This window comes from Rattus norvegicus, chromosome 9 (assembly GCF_021556685.1).
Source record: "Rattus norvegicus strain SHRSP/BbbUtx chromosome 9, alternate assembly SHRSP_T2T, whole genome shotgun sequence".
NCBI classification, from domain to species: Eukaryota; Metazoa; Chordata; class Mammalia; order Rodentia; family Muridae; genus Rattus; species Rattus norvegicus.
The window spans coordinates 121,622,169-121,639,391 of record NC_141542.1 but is presented as its reverse complement, the minus strand read 5'-3'; the positions used below and the strand labels follow the sequence as shown (position 1 = coordinate 121,639,391).

At 46.8% G+C, this 17,223-nt stretch overlaps 1 protein-coding gene and 1 long non-coding RNA gene across 2 annotated transcripts in view; one reads left to right on the top strand and one right to left on the bottom strand.

Moving 5' to 3' along the window:
• The window catches only part of Themis3 (thymocyte selection associated family member 3), a 38,027-nt gene that overhangs the window by 18,374 nt on the left and 2,430 nt on the right, over positions 1–17,223 (top strand). The window contains 1 exon segment of the mRNA NM_001433349.1: positions 12,657–13,130. Coding sequence (NP_001420278.1) covers positions 12,657–13,130 — 474 coding nt within the window.
• Positions 1,649–2,511, bottom strand: LOC148003894 (uncharacterized). Its single transcript, XR_015629989.1, has 2 exons — positions 2,278–2,511; positions 1,649–1,971 (listed from the first exon to the last, which is right to left on the bottom strand). It is a non-coding gene; the product is annotated as an uncharacterized LOC148003894 (long non-coding RNA).

The window sequence follows — 17,223 nt, the reverse complement described above, 5'->3', positions numbered from 1 at the left end:
GTTTTCAGATTAAAGATGGCTGAAGGTGCCAAGTGGACGCAATGAACCATTGGGTCTCAGATTCCACATCTGTGGAACAGATTGAGGAAAATGATCTCAATACAGCATGCACGTGAGCGTGTGCACACACACACACACACACACACACACACACACACACACACACACACACACACACCACTTCTCCTGTCTGCCGACACCCTGGTCTAGGTGGTGTCTTTACAGAATCTCAGAGGACAGATCTGGTGGAGACCCTCTAGACAATACTATTTAGAGTGAACAGAACTTTGGCAACCTCTGGTGAGAAAGTGTGAGAAGGTAGTTTATAGCCCGCCTACACCTTGAAGGACATGGTTAGCGACTGCTTTGTGTGTCCAGGGAGAGAAGAAAAACGCTGACCGTTTGCCTTCCCTGGGCACTTTCTAAGGAAGGTGGACAGAAAACCTGTGAGGGTAGAACTGACTCAGGCTTGCCCCCTAGTGGTGGAGTGTGTCTGACTGGAACAAAGCAAATATGTTGTCATATTTAATGAATATGACAACAATTAAAAATCCAGTTGGCTGTAGTGGTCCATGCCTTTAAGTCTATTTCCCAGGAGGCAAAAGAATGCAAGCTTCTGTGCTTTTGAGGCAGTCTGGGCTTGCATAGTGATATCATCTTGAATATAAAATAAAAGGAATTTAGAAACCGTTGGAAACTGAAGATGTGGTTTCCAGCCGATGGGTGATTCCACCGTGTGATGTGTTCCTGAAACATAAGGAAACAGCCAGTGATGGGACGCATACGTGCACGTGGAGAGAGTTAAAGCGGGTTCAGGAGGCACCGAGCATGAGGTCCCAGGTTTGCCCACATGTGTTCAAAGCGCAGCATACATAGATCAGAGCAGTGAGAGAGGCCAAATTAAGCCATTCCTACAAGAAGCAATTTGCTGTCACTTCTTATTATAAGATTGGGCCGTTTCCCCAACTTCTTTCTTTTTCTTATCAAGATAAGTAAGTTTTCTGCCCCACTGAGTATCAGGCTAATTTCCAACTTCTTTTATATTAAAAGTGAATTTAGAAACTACAATCAGATTTAAAGACATGGTGCTTACTCAAACAGTTTCCCCTTAATCAATTTAATTTTTAAAATTGCAGCATAAACAAAAAATGAACAAGATGGTTTTGATTTCAAATTACATGTTTCTGAAAACCACCACCCAGGGACTCAGAGGCCAGGAAAGTCCTGTACCATGAGTTGTAACTAATCAGGTGTGATGTTGAAAAATGAAGTTCTAAAATTGAGGGGTTTTTTTTAATACTCTGTATTAAGTTGTACCTCAATTCTGCGTAAAAACAATTTTGCAATATGCTTCTCTTGCAAATAATTAAGAAAAGCCATCCAAGGGCTGGAGAAATGGCTCAGCAGTTAAGACTGCCTTTCTACCGGTCCTGAGTTCAATTCCCAGCAACCACGTGGTAACTCACAACCATCTGTAATGAGATTTGATGCCCTCTTTTGGTGTGTCTGAAGACAGCTACAGTGTACTTGCATACATAACATAAAATCTTTTAAAGAAAAAAAGGTAAAGCTTCAACTTTGCTGCATGGTATTTTTTATAGCCTTGTTTATCTGGTACAAGACAAACTACAAGAGATATAAAGAAATATAAAGCTTAGACAGCTTTATTCATTGAGGGAAGGGAATCTGTTATGAGCCTATTATAAAGCAAAACTAGAACAATATGGAGAAACACGGAAGAATGAAGACAAGCTGGAGTTGTGTCGGCCGCGCTCGGGTTGAGTCGACCGCACTCGGGTTGTGTAGCCAGGCGGTAGCATGGTTGGCATTTGGCACGCATTCTTAGTCTTTTTCTCTGCCTCTGTGCCTTTGATGCTGCATGCAAACTCCACCACAGACACGCGTTGCTGTCTTTCCCTCTCAATGTACCGTGAGCGGCTCCTTCTGGGATCTTCCAGTCCGCCTTCGATCCTGAAAGAGGGCCCAAGAGTCCACGTTAGAGCCACACCGGTGCTTGCTAACCTCCCTCTGGTAACCGAACCAAGCGCACGTTTTCCGGTCACAAATGAAGGAGTCCTGAGCACTGTGTACGCCTGGCTTCACTCTAATGACTTCCTCAGGATACGTTCCTAAACATAGAAACGGATGTGTCAGGAAACCGTTGCACACGTTTAAATTTTTCCCTTTCACTCGTGGAGCGGTTTCACCTAAAATGAAGCAAAGCCGAGCAAAACTGGGTGGAAGGGGCAGACATTCCCCGTCAGCCCCTGCCCTCACCGATGCGTGACCTTCCTTCTTAGAAACGCCGGCTGGACACGCGGCAGGGACTCGCCATCTTCATCCAGAAGGCTCTGGGCTGCGTCCATCCTGACAGTGGACAGATAGGTAGTGATATTTGCCCACTGTGCCTTCCACTGTGGCTCTCCACAGTTTAATGGCGAGGCAAATGCTCCGAAGATGGAGTAATCTGTTGTTGACTAGCGCAGGGCATTTCCAGTGTGAATTCTGAGAATTCGAACACTCCGAACCGGAAGGATGACTTCCTCGCACACTCCGTGGCTGGATGGGGGAGTCTCAGTTTAATCCCTCAGAGCGGTTCCTTGAGGCACAGCCCTATCCCACGCCCGCTCCTGTGCCCTGGCTGCTCACCCGTGTTATTTACACTCCTGATGTTTTAAGGCAACGGCGCAAACTGACTGTCCTCAGCCTCCGCCTCTCTGAAATTACGGGAGTGTGTGCCCACGTCAGGCTGCCTGTTTTGTTTTGTTTTGTTTTGTTTTTCAAATTGATTGTTTCCACTTTTCTTTTCCATTTGTAAGAACTTTTTATATCGTCCATTTTTGGTATAAGTTGTAAGTATTTCCCCTAGCTTAGAGGGGGCCTTTATCTCTTTGTATTTAACAGTAGTGATTTTAACAATGCGATGTTTTAATTCTCGTAGATTAACTCCAGGGAAAATTAACCGGTTCTGGATATTCAAAGCTTCAGTGCTGACTTTTTAAAGGCAATTGAGATAAACAACACACATAAATCTGCGTTCCTTCCCACAGAAGGAAGCCCAGACAGGACACCCTTTTAAATCCACCACGTGTAAAAGGCTCAACAGGAGGACTCACTGGAGTCGGATGGGTGGGAGGGTGGGGAGGGTCTGGGAAGAGATGAGGGAGGTGAACCATGATCACGATATATAATATGGGGGGGTCTATGTTCAAATGAAATATTAAAAAAAAAAAACTCAACCCCACCAGTACCACCTTGGACCTTCTGACCTGGAGACTGCATTGTTGTTCTAAACTTGTAATTTGTTCCCAAACCAGTAAGAAGTTGAAAAAAATAGGAAAATTTTTACTCCTCCTCTGCTGAGTTAATTTTAAATCGAAAATAAACAGCTTCAGAAAATTTATTGCTCATCTTAATATGGCTTCCAGGGATTGAACTCTGATCTTCAGGCCTGTGCAGCAAGCCCCTTTACCCACTGATCCATTATGCCAGCCCATAAAATAACTTTAATGGAGCCAGGTTCGGTAGCACACACCTTTAATTCAGGCACTCAGGAGGCAGAGGCAGGTGGATCCCTGTGACTTTAAGGCTAGACTGGTCTACAAAGTGAGTTCCTGGCCATCTAGCGAGACTCTGTCTTATTACATATGTAATACATGTGTGTGTGTGATTATTTAATCATACACACACACACACACACATATATACATATATACATATATACATATATATATATGTATATATATATATGACGTGGTGGTTTGAATAAAAATAGTCTTCTTGGGCTGGAAAGATGGCTCAGTGGTTAAGAGCACTGACTGTTCTTCCAGAGGTCCTGAGTTCAAATCCCAGCAACCACATGGTGGCTCACAATCATCTGTAATGGGATCTGATACCCTCTTCTGGTGTGTCTGTAAACAGCTACAGTGTACTTATATAATAAATAAATCTTTTTAAAAAAATAGTCTTCATAGGCTAATATTTTCGAATGTTTAATCATTAAGGAGTGCCACTACTTGAAATTAGGAGGTGTGGCCTCTTTGGAAGAAGTGTGTCACTAGGGTTGGGCTTTGAAGTTTCAAAATAAACAAATAAGTCCCATCAGTAGCTCTTTTTTTTTTTAATAAAGATTTTATATATGAGTAAGTACACTGTAGCTGTCTTCAGACACACCAGAAGAGGGCATTACAGTTAGTTGTGAGCCACCATGTTGTTGCTGGGACTTGAACTCAGGATCTCTGGAAGAACAGTCGGTGCTCTTAACCACTGGGCCATCTCTCCAGCCCCCATCAGTAGTTCTTAATGAAAAATTGAAGACAGCCAAAATGTTCAGTAATGAAGCACTTAGTGACCAAAAGTTGTATTATGCACACCCTTCAGATTGACTATATTCCAGTCACTTATGGGTGGCATCCCTTTGTGAATTGCCTCTTGTCCCCACCTCACTCTCCTTGCTTTAGCCTTGCCATGTCAGCCCCCTTCTCCCCACCCTCCTGTGGGAATCTCCTCTTTGCTCATCCATTGTTCCAAGCTGGACTGCTGGTGTTGGCTGTCCCTCTGGACATCTCTTTGATCAGGACCTGGCCTGATCATGAGAAAGTTACTTTCTACACCACAACATGTCAGCTCAGGTCCTCTCTGCCACAGGGCATGGCAGCTTGGGCAGGCAGACCATAGGGAGTTTAGCTGTGCTTACCCCAAGCTGCCGAGGCAGTACCAGGCTGTAGGGAAGCACCAAGGCAACGCTCTAGGACGGGAAAGCACAGTCTGAAATGTGGAAAAGCTGAAGCTGGTTTGGTGGTCCCCAGGCCTGCGAACAGACCCCAGACCAGGGCCATGGGGTTCTCAGACTCTTGGACATCCAGGCATGGCTGGGAGTCTTGGGAGAGCAGAGAACTGAGTCCTGGCCTGCAGGCTGGGGACAACATCTAGCCCTGGGCAGGAGGGGGGGATGGCTCTGGCTTGTCCCATGGGGGTGATTGTCCTTGGCTTGATGGAGGCAGGTTGTGGCTGGGAGCACAGAGAGGCCTTCTACAAGAGACTAAAACTGCAGCTCTGTAGACAAAGGCCTTCCCCAGGTTCCTCACAGTGGATCATGACAAAACAGACAGTCCATGGTTCTAAACAGTTTATTGTTGTGGCAGAAAATGGATGCATAAAACCATAATCAACTTCTCAGGGTGAGCTGAGATTAAATACCTTTTGCAGGGAGGAGTGTCTGGGAAGGGAAGTTTATTGGCTATGCCCATAAGCCCTTATAGGCTAGGCCTCTAGATACCTCATTAGCATGGAGAATTCTGTTTTGGGCCTATGTGACCATAGGACATTTCTTTTATATGAGAAGCATGGCACATGTTCCAAGTCAAAAGTGTGGCAGGGACCTGGGAGTCACCTAAGCCTCAGGTGTGTGCCCACCAAGTCTCTGGGTCTCGACCTGCTATACCTTACCAAACTTCTTGGCATGGTTTTACATCCCACAGTCACACCTGTCATTTCACATTCTTACTCTGTCTCTTCTACTCTGCTATAGCCTTGATGAGAAGAGGGACCTGTCTGTGTTGCTTGTCACTTCTCACACTTACTATGGCCCAGGCACAGGGCACCTGGAGATGCTTCCTGAGTGCCTATTCCCTCTAAAACAATAAATAGATAAATCTTATGTGCGATTACCTTCCCAGTAAGCATATATTCATATATACACACTGTTATATGTTGTGTGGAACCACTGGAACCTGGTGAGAAGCAGGACTCTGAAGGAAAGATGGGGAAAGACTGGGCAGGTCTAAGAGTGGGTGGCTCGTGACTTTCTGGAACTTGGTGCAGGTAGTGGTGACAATTGGGTACAGTCACTACACCTTCAGTTTCACCTCTCAGATGACATAGGGAACACACCACATTTAAGACACATTATTAAGCTGCTACAGTAGGCAGCTTTGTGTGTGTTGAGTTTTCTATACAAGGCATCCAACCAACCAACCGTGGATCAAAAACGCTCTAAAGAAAACCGGTGGTGCTGGGTCGTTAGTCCTTAAATGACAGCAGAATGCCAGGAACATGATCTTCGGAGCTGATCTGAAACAGCAGGAAGATGGTAGAGGTCATATAGAATTAATATAATCATTTTATAGAAAGGCCTTGAGTATCCTTGAATCAAATACCTGCAGATATCGAGAGGAGATAACATTATGTTCCAAGCCATGTCTATGGGACTTGGATAGACAAAGGGACAAAAAAAGCGGCCCCACCCATAGACAGGACCAGCCAGCGAGGAGGGAACTGGACCCCACGGCCCTATGAGCAGGGACACATGCCCACACAGACGCAGAAACTGGACTCCAGTAGATTAACTTCACATCTCCATACCTGGGCCTTCCATCAATGTCTGTATAATCTAAGGTTCGTGCAGGAAGTCAGCTGCGTGAACAGCTCTGAAGCTGGGGATCTCTGTGCAGTCTCCACCTGTGCTTCCATGGAAGAACTCCAGGATGCTGGCCTGAAGGATGCTTGCACAATGTGCTTGTGGCATTCCAGTTCTGAGAGAACTTGAGTAGCATGGTCTGGGGGGACCTTGGGGATCCAACCACAAGCACAAGTCAGTGCCGAGGTCTCCAGCCACCTCCATCAGCTGAGGCAGGAGGAGCCATTTGACATTACATCCCTGTAGGTTGACGTCATTATGCAGGGGAGGGCTGGCACAAGTTAGATCAAGGTCATGACTGGACAGTAAAAGAATAAGGCGGGGACAAAGTTTTTTGTAAGGAGGGAGAGAAGGAGAAGGAGGGAGAAGCAAGATGGAGACGGAGAAGGATGACCCAGATCCAGGTGGTCCTGAATTGTCAAGGTAGTTGGGATGGATTTCTGTAGACAAATTTATCTTATCTAGGTGGGCAGTTTATATCCTTATCAATTGGTTGTAAGTTTATTGTGTGGATGTATTGTATATTGAATATTTAACATATAAATCTGGTTGTTGGGTTACATTTTGTTGAGTCCTGATGTTACTGGGTAGCTGGAACCAGAGAGTTCCTGGCTGTCCAGGACTGACCAGGGTGACTAGCAATGAGAGCGGAGAGACCACTGGGGCCAGAAGATAGCTAGGCTAACGTGGTGTGGTGCCACACTGAGGCCAGCCGCCACTGAGATAAATTAATGTCAGTTCTATGTGGTCCTATGGTGCCAGAACTAATCCCAGGGATCAACTGCCCAAGTCTGAGAGTACCAGGGGCCCAGCGTGGAATGGTGACGCACGGGAACCCATTGTGCCCATTTTTAATTATAGCGTGACAGCTAGCAACTCCTGCACCAACATAACTGTGGGGCTGCTGGGGCAACCAATGGGATGGAGGAGGTGGCCTCACCCTCTCCATCGGGGCTGAGGTGTTCCAGCATGAGCGAGAGAGGCTACCGTCAGCCCTCACTGCCTCAGCCCACACCTTCTCAACTGCTCTGTGAATTAGAGCTGTCTGAGATGCTCACCCTGGGGGCGGGCAAGGCTCGAGGCTCCCTCTCAGCCTCTTCCTAACTTGGCCAGGTGTGACCCTGGCTCTTGGCAGACCAACCGGAGGCTCTGCCTTTCTCCTTGACTGTCTGCCTCCCGAGTCTCGGGCTTGCTGTGCAGTGGAGAGTGTAAAGGGTAGTGTTCTGTACACCTGGTCACCCGCCACCTGCTGCCAAATGACGTTTTGTGGACACAAGCTCTGGCATCCTGCTTTCCGAGAGTTCTGAATTCCTTATCCTATCCCAGACCACATCGCCAATGTGCTGTCATGGAAAAGGAGTGTGTAATGGTGTAATGCAATGAGCAAACCGGATATCAACTCTGTCTGCACTGTGCGACCCAACAGGACATGCGCGTTGCTTAACCTTCGGGGGCCTTACATCCCCTACCTGCAGCAGAGAAGGCTATCAGCTGAAATCACGCCGGTACAGATTAAAGGAAACCATAAAGATCACACTAAGGTGGCGTGGTGGCTTGAATAGGAATGGCCCCCATAGACTCATGTGTTTGATTGAATGCTTGACTCAAAGGAAGCAGCACTATTAGGAGGTGTGGCCTTGTTGGAAGAGGTGTGTCACTGTGGGGAGGGGCTTTGAGGCCTCCTATGTTCAAACCACACCAAGTGTGGTACACAGTCTCCTCCTGCTGCCTGAAGATCACGATGAACAAACTCTCAGCTCCTGCAACATCCTGACATGATGATGGACTGAGCCTCTGAAACCATAAGCCAGCCCCAGTTAAATGCTGTCCTTTGTAAGAGTTGCCTTGGTCATGGTGTCTCTTCACAGCAGTGAAACCCTAAGTAAGACAGTGGTGACTGGCATTCATGCATGCCCTCTGCTGTCTGGGAAGCTTTACAAGAGCCTTTAAATGCTAAAGGTTAGGCATTAATATGATTTTCCTTAGCGGTAGTGAAAGAGAAATGGGTGATGGTGCCCCGCAATGCCTGGGACTGCAGGGCCCCCGATCCTCCTTCCCCACACAGAAGGGGACAGAGCAGCAGGTCCTGAGTTTAATGGAGTGGACAGAATCCAGTGCTGCCTTTTCTGCAGATGGGCATTTCCCACCTGCCAAGCTGAATATCTCCTTCTGGTAACGAGGAGAGAGATGTCAAGTCAACAGCTTCCGGGACTCAGACGGCAGCTAGGTGACAAAAGAAACTGCTTGCCATAGAGATGGCTTTCCACCGCTTTCTCCACGATCATCCGCCCCTCTGAAGGGTACTCAGCAGGATGTAGACAGCTGGCTGGCCTCTATGTGGAGAAGGAAAGCAGACATTTTAAACACAAGCAAGGGACTGAGGCCTGGGAGGCCACACAGTTTCCTCACCTCCAGCCTCCTCTGACTTGAATGCACCCCTGAGTGTCTGGTTTCTCCTGAGTAGTTTTTCCAGAAACATGGCTGACATCGGATTGTTACTGTAGTTGTTCACTTTGTCTGTTTTTCAGCTTGGCAAGAGCACATTCTGCCTATTTCCAGTGTAGAATTCAACTGCAGGATCAGTACTGTAAATCAGTTTTAGGCCTTTTTGGTTAGCAGTCCAAGGTCCTCCTCTTCCATTAACTGTTAACCTCTCTCCCCATCCCCTGCCCCTCTGCAACCACTAATCCACCGGTTCTGTAGATGCGTTCTGAGAAACGTTATCTGGGAGAGACAGTTTTTTTTTAACTTTTTTGAATCTGGAACACATTCCACTGTCTTTATGACTACAGTTTCCTGATCCATTCTTCTAGAAAGAGACTCTCTTGGGCTTCTCCTGTCTTGACTTCTGTGAATAATGCATAAGGTATTAAAAAAAAAAAGTTTGCGTAAGCTCTTGTTTGGAGTCCTTCCCACCCACACCTAGAGGTAGAATCACGACTGCATAGGGAGCCACTGTTTAACATCTAAGGAATCACCATGTTGATTTCCAGTGGTAGTCATATATTTGTTCCCATCAGCAACATAAGCATTAATCCCTCCCCATCCTCAACAACAACTGGTACATTCTGTGTGCTGTTTGGTGTGTGAGTGTGTGTGTGTGTGTGTGTGTGTGTGTGTGTGTGTGTATGAGTATGTGTGGTATGTATATTTTTTAAGAATTATTTATTTATTTTATGTATAGAATTACACTGTCTTCAGACACACCAGAAGGTGGCACCAGATCCCATTACAGATGGTTGTGAGCCACCATGTGTTTGCTGGGAAATGAACTCAGGAACTCTGGAAGAGCAGTCAGTGCTCTTCATCGCTGAGCCATCTCTCAAGCCCCTTTTGTTTTGTTTTTGTTGAGGGGGTGGGGAGAGGGGTGGTTGGTTGGTTTTCTGCTGTGTGGGTTCGTTGCACGTCACTGTTGCCTGAGCATTTAGTGGGAAAAGCATCTGTTTTGCGTTCATAAAACCAGAGAGACCCGGCTCATACCTTTAGTTTGAGTCACACACTGGGGAAACACAGGTAGGCGGGTCTCTGTGAGTTGGAGGGTAGCCTTGTCTACATAGCCAAGTTCCAGGACAGCTACAACTACACAGTGAAAAGCTGTTTCAAAAATACATACAAGGGAGCTGGAGAGATGGCCCAGTGGTTAAGAGCACTGATTGTTCTTCAAGAGGTCCTGAGTTCAATTCCCAGCAACTACTTGGTGGCTCACAACCATGTGTAATGAGATGCCCTGTTCTGGTGAATCTGAAAACAGCTACAGTGTACTTATATAAATAAATAAATCTTTTTTAAAAAGAAAAACCTACATGCATACATCAAATAAATTTTTAAAAATCCAAAGGACAAAACCCTATGTATGAAAATCAAACAGGAAAACAAAACCACCTGACGTCATAACGGGAAATCAATCGTTTCTCCAGACTTAGTTCTCTAATCATTCCGTTGTTTCCACCGCACTTCTTGGCATGGGTTAAGCAGCAGTGGCTGTGGCTCCTGAGTGTAAGACCAGTCAGCATGTCAGGCAGACCGAGATCCCAGCACTTGCTCATTCCAGAGTCCTTTCAGTTCCAAATGACAGAAAGGCAGTTTATAACGGCTCAGACAGAAAGGGAAATTACAGGTTCGTGTGGCCAAAATGCGGAGCCCGATGCCTTCTCGATCATTTTTTTCTGTCTTCACTGTGACCTGAAAGTTTATTTCCCCACCCCCACTTCCAATGCTGAAACCCCAGCTTTCAAAGTAATGGGAGGTGGCGCCTTCAAGAGGTGTTTAGTCAGAGTCCTGATGACAGTAATTTGTTTCCTCATGAAAGAGGCCTAAACAGTACCCTTGCCTTTCAAGTGAAGCTATCAGGAGAAGATGACCACCTATGAACCAGGAAGCAGTCTCTCATTAGACAGTATGTCTGTTGGCACCTTGATTTAAGACTTCTCAGCCCCCGGAGCTAGAAATAGAGTCTCGTGTGCCGTGGTTATAAACCACATGGTTTATTACAGCACCGACAGAGAAAACACTCTCCCATCTGTCTCTCTCATTCTCTGAATGGTTTGGTTTTGCTTTAGACTTCCTGTTACCTATTGGCTCCATTCCTGCGCATTGTGTGTAACTTCCTTTGTGTGGCTGGGGCCGGGAGCTGTCATGAGACAGAACCTTGCATAGCTTTATCTTACTATACTGTTGTCCAAGTCCCAGGGAAGCCGATGAGGCCTCTTCGGGTCATGTGTCCATCTCTGAATCAGCCTCTACTGCCTGGTAAATGAACAACTCTTGACTGGTGGGTCACTGGCTTGGAGGATGGCTTGTGTGCAGTGAATCCCCATAGACACACAGAACATAGACACACAGAACATGCCCTAGACACTGTGAACACGTTACATGTGCCTGGTTTCTTTCAGTGGTATCATTCTCTGTTAAATTTGGTGGGATGTTTCTCATTTGTGTGTGAATGTTTGTGTGTGAGAGTGTGTGTGTGAGTGTGTGTGTGTGAGTGTGGGTGAGTGTGTGAGTGTGTGTGTATGAAAACATTATGCTTTTATAAGATAAAGACTTTTTCATCCATGAGAATTTCCAATAGAAAAGGCGTCTGAGGACTGGAGAGATGGCTCAGTGGTTAAGAGCACTGACTGCTCTTCCAGAGGTCCTGAGTTCAATTCCCAGCAACCACATGGTGGTTCACAACCATCTCTAAGGGGATCTGATGCCCTATTCTGGTGTGTCTGAAGCAGCTACAGTGAACTCATATAATAAAACAAATAAATTTTTTAAAAAAGCATCTGATGGGATCTGGCATTGAGGGATAGTAGCTTTCTAGACAGGAAGAAGGTTTATGTTTGCACACAGTAGGACAAGAATAGAACGAGTAAGAAATGCCACCAGGAAGTAAGAGTGCTCATGGCTTAATCTTTCAGAAAGCAAAAATAGTAATGAGTGTGTTTAAGAAGGGAAAGTCAGAAGGCTGGTATTATGTCACAGGCCTTTGACACCAGCACTCAGGAGGCAGAGGCAGGCAGGTCAGGGCTACACGATGAGACACACACACTGAGAGAGAAGTGGGACCTTGATTCAGGTTACAGTGCCTGTGGGATCTGCTGAGGCAGATGGCCACATGGTCAGCAAGTGCTGGCATTCTCTGCAAAGACGGCCAACAGTGCAATCTTCAGACAGGGCGGGGACAGAGGGTGCAGGTCCAAAACTGTGGGATCCAGGAAGCCTAATCATTTTGTTAATTTGAGCTAAACCGAAGTTGAGATAAGTAGTATGTAAGTCCAGAAAGGTCTAACTGTTGGGTGGGGAGAAGTACGCTCTGGAGGGCATAGAGTCTTCCCTACAGGGGGAACTGAATGAGTTCCAGGCAAGCAAAGGAGGGAAGGGGAGCATGTTGGAGAGAAACTGCTAGAAGAGTGTGTGTTTGGAACCAGCTGCCCAAACAGTAATGGGAGACAGTGTTGCAGGGAACAGAGAGCTAGGGACAGGTGTGCTCTGAGTGACAAGAAGATACCAGGTGGTTTGAACATGGGGAGGACAAGTGGAGATCTAAGACCTGATTTGTGACCAAGTCTGTAGGATGGAGAAGGGCTGATTCTCAGGAAGGGGCTCTATGTTCATGGAATCCAGCCGGTGGGTGAGCTGTGTTAAAAGGGTAACAATAGGGTACTTCCGAACGGGGAGGGGTTTGGAGTCACAATCCCACTATTCTCCTGCATCATAGACCCTGAGCACTGTTTTCTGATTTTCTCTGCAGGGAACTTCCAACTGGTTGCAGACCCGGTTTCTTTTGAAACTGTGGCTGATTTAATCCATTCTGTCCGACTTCCCCAGAATCCTGTGGCCCACAGAAGTCCTCCCCGCTTCCAGAACTTAATCCCCATCTCCACAGATGATGTGCCCATGAAGCTCAGGAAAGGAGAAACACTGTCCTTAATTGGCTTTGAAGAGAGTCAGGGGAGGAGGCTGCTACGATGCGAGGTGCTGAGGAAGACGCCCCCCCTGAAACTGCTCCTCCCCATGGACTGCAGGGGCCACTTCCTGGAGTGCCAGGATGACCAGCTCTACTCCATTGACACCATCGTGAGGTGGAAGCTGCTTGCAGGGAGGAAGCGCAGGGTTAGGGTGCAAGCTGGACATCGCCTGAGGCTTCTTAGCCCCCTGGTTCCAGAGCACTTTCGTGGACATTTAGTTTTGCATCCCTATTTCTCAGTGATGGCATATCTGCCAGGTAAGTAAGGCAAAATAGTTTGGAGCATGTGTAAGTCTTGTTTTCTGATCCTAGAACAAAAATCCTTGAGGCGGGGACACTTAAAAAGAAATGAGGTTTTATAAATCAGCTCTGGAGTATGAAAGAATTTCACGGTGGGTGGGGTCACCGCAGGGGTTTTGCAAGTGAGAAAGATCACGTGGTAAGACAGGAAGCCACAGCAGGGAGGCAGTATAGCTGTCCTAAGCCGCTTCTCTTGAGAAAAGAACTAGCCAGTGTGCTACTAGAATTTCCCTGATCCCACCGTGTCTTAACATCACCACCCATCGAGGGACCAGGTTTTTAGAAGAGGAATCTTGCAGGACCGGCTCAGATCAAATTCAAGCCCGGGTGCCACAGGCAATGAAAGCAAGGATACTGCCCCCTACAGGCATAGAAAGGTATTTGCCTCGAGGACTTGTGATGGAGTAAAAAGCCCTGTCTTCGGGCTGGGCAGGCAACTTGCGAAGGCACAAACATTTGTAGATTGGTGGGGTGAGGAACCCCAGAGACTGCTGCAAAGATCCCATTTCGGAAACTGGTTAGGTCTCACCTCTCTGGCCTCGCCCCTTGATTTATGAAGAACTATTAGATGTTGGAGACCCACTTGCCCCGAGAGGTGGTTTATCCTCGGAGTTTCAGACCCACTCCTTCCCATCCGCCGTCGACTCATTCTTACCGCCATATATATTTAAACATTCCTGGAGCAGACCTAAGATGCTTTAATTTGTCTCCCTTAATAAATATCCATACCGTGGTGACAGCCAGGTGGAGTTGTAAGCAGATAAAAAAGAAAGTCTCTCCTCTGAGAGAACGTAATATTGATGTATTTTCTTATATGTTATCATAAAAGCTAGTCCCTCACCACCCATTAGTTTTACGGTGTTGTTTATGGTCCACGTGAAAGCCAGACTCCAGCGCACTCCTTCATCTTCCTACAGACCCCGTTACTTTCTCGTCCTTGGCAGAAGAGAAATGCTGCCTGGTTATATTAAGCAGGAATTTACAGCAGCCTTAAAATTTCCCTCGCTGGAAGATCCCTTTAAGTAGGCAATGTTTGTAAAAGACCGATTGAGCTCCATGGTTGGGTATGAGTATCTCCATTGTTGGGTTTCCAATAGAAACCTCGCCTCAATTTGTTGTGCTATGACTTTGTTCATTGGCTATATTCAGACCGACTGTGACATGTTCCCCGAACTCCCACTCCACGCTGTCTCCATAGCTCATCTCTGTCTTTTATTCTCAATCCACTCGGTCTTTTGAGCAACAAGACGACAATAGCTGTGAGTATGACGGAAGGGGTTGGATGGTTCTAGCATCCCAGTCCCGAGGGAGCCAGGGTAAGGAGGGTGCTACCTGTGTATAGTTCTGAGGCTGACCCCAGAAACAGCTCTGTGACCTGTTCATCTAAGATTCAGTCCTCTTCCCAATCGATTCTCAGCGAGCAGCTTCTCCCCTTGTCTTACTCTGCCTTCTGAGGCTTATAGCCTATAGCTTCTGCTGAGATGAGTGACAAGTGCTTGTGGCTAAGCATAACAAGCAAGACCAAGGTTTGGATCAGTGGTAGATCACGTGCTTAGCATGCATGCATGAAGCCCTAGGTCCCATCCTTAGCACTGAGAGGGTGGGAGGGGCCACAGAGATGGCTCGGAGGTTAAGAGCACTGGGTGCCCATTCAATGAACCTGGGTTCAGTTTTCGGTACACACGTGGCAACCCATAACAGCCCGAACTACAATTCCAAGAGTGCTGATGCCCTCTTCTCCCTTCTGCGGGCGGGCACTGCACACACGACACACAGGTATTCATGCAAGCGAAGCACATATACATAAAACTTTGTTTAAAATTTTCAATTAAAAAAAGGTGGAACTCATTTTGAAGAGTCAATTAAATCGAAACACTATTAAAAACACTATTAAAAGTTCGACTCTACCCAGCGCAGTGGTACATGCCCCTGAGCCTAACTGCTTGGGACCCTCAGACAACAGCCTCACTTGAGCCCAGGCATTTGAGGGTAGCCTGGAAACCAGTAAGAGTCTAATTCAAAAATAATATATTCTTTTGGGGCTCGAGATACGGCTCAGCAGTTAAAAGCACCGGTTGCTCTTCTGCAGGATCCAGGTTCAATTCCTAGCACGCACAGGGCTGCTCACAACCATCTACAACTCTGGTTATAACTCTGCGGGCACCAGTTGTGTGTGCATGTAAAGTAAAATAAGTAGATCTTTTAAAGTATTTTCTAAAAGACTTATTTACTTATTTAATATATATGATGAGTACACTGTAGCTGTCTTCAGACACACCAGAAGAGGGCATCAGGTCTCACTACAGATGGCTGTGAGCCACCCTGTGGTTGCTGGGAATTGAACTCAGGACCTCTGGAAAAGCAGTCAGTGCTCTTAACCACTGAGCCATCTCTCCAGCCCGAAATATTTTTAATTTAAGTAAAAAGTGGTTAATGTTCCTGACCGGTAAGTACACGTTGCCCTTGGCCAGCCCTTAAATCCTGTGGGTTACCGACATTACCCACGAAGGTATCCAGGTGACCATGAACTCATGCGCCAGGCCGTGGTCCAACACAGTTAACTGTGGAGTTAGTCCCAGAAGGACCAGGTTCAACACAGACTAAGACAAGGCTCTTACTGTGGCCTTTGGAAGTGACCCCACTTGATATCCTCACTGATAGAAACCTCTGGGCAATAAATCCAGACTTAGAAACTGGTTGTTTTGTTTTGTTTTGGTTTGGTTTGGTTTGGTTTGGTTTTGGTTAGCGTTTTTTTCACCATGGCTAAGGCCAGTATTACCTTCTTCGCTGGATCACGGTTCGGAGAGGGCGACATAAGGATTTTGTGGCTTAGGTTGTAATGTGGCTAAAGGTTATGTATACCTCAGTCATTTAATTAAACTTACCAGGTAGTGAGGGCCAGAGAGAAGAACCTCAGAGCACCGGCTGCCCTGCCAGGGACACTGAGTTCGATCCCCCGTGTTCACTTTAAGCCTCTTAGAGCTGCCAGGAACTTCAGACCCAAGGAATTCAAGACCTGGCTTCTGCGGGGCCACGCACACCCATGATGTATAGACACGTCTATGCGCACATACACGCAAACATGAATAAAAATAAGTAAGCCACTTTAGATCCCTCAAAGCGCCTGTGTTAGAAATCAATTGAGAGTTTGATAAACACGTTTGCTTCTATTCACTTCAGAATAACAATAAATAAATTCAAAAATAATTGGCAGGCCAGTAAGACGGCTTGGGGGTGATGCAGCAAAGCACACATCGTTAAACCTTCTGGTCGTTTCCACATTTTAATTTTTAAGGGAAATGAGAGGCGGAGGCTCGCTCCTTGTGTTGTGTAAATGCTGCCTCTCTTCACTGCCTGCTCAATGCCACCTTGGACTCTCCAAAGTTTAAAAGAATACATGGAGGTCCCACTAAGGCTTCCACACCAGTAAGGTGCGTCTTCAGCAATAATCTAAGCAAAGGGACTGAAGAGGTGGCTCAGCCCGCTAAGAGCGCTTGCTGTTCTTGCTGAGGACCAGGGTTCTGCTCCCAGCACCCACATGGTGGTGCACAACGGTCCGGAACTCTAGTCCCAGGGGTCCCGATGCCCTCCTCCAGCCTCCACACAGGGGCATATTTATACATGCAGCCAAAGCATTCATACATATAAGTAAAAATAAAGTGAATATTTTTTTAAAATCTCTGCAAGTCTGTGATCCCAGCCCTCGGGAGACCGAGGCAGAAGGGTGCTGAGTTAAGGCCACAGCCACCGTCTGATGGGCTTCTCCTCATTGTTTTGAAACACAGTTATGTAGAAACACATATGCCTGCACCCTCCCGTCTGGCTCCAGGCCAGTCCCATCCCCCATCCCTCTCTAGGACCCACCAATCTGTTCTCTCATCATCCAGTCCCAGAGGCTGGGTCTGACCCGTGAAGAGGGTATCAACCCACCTTCCTTGCTTCACAGAATAGCTAGCCAAAAACTGGTAGCTCTGATTGAACTTAGGAACGTGAGGGAGGAAGTGGAGTTCCAACCACATTGCTGCCCTGTGTGCTCCAACCAGGCTGGCCT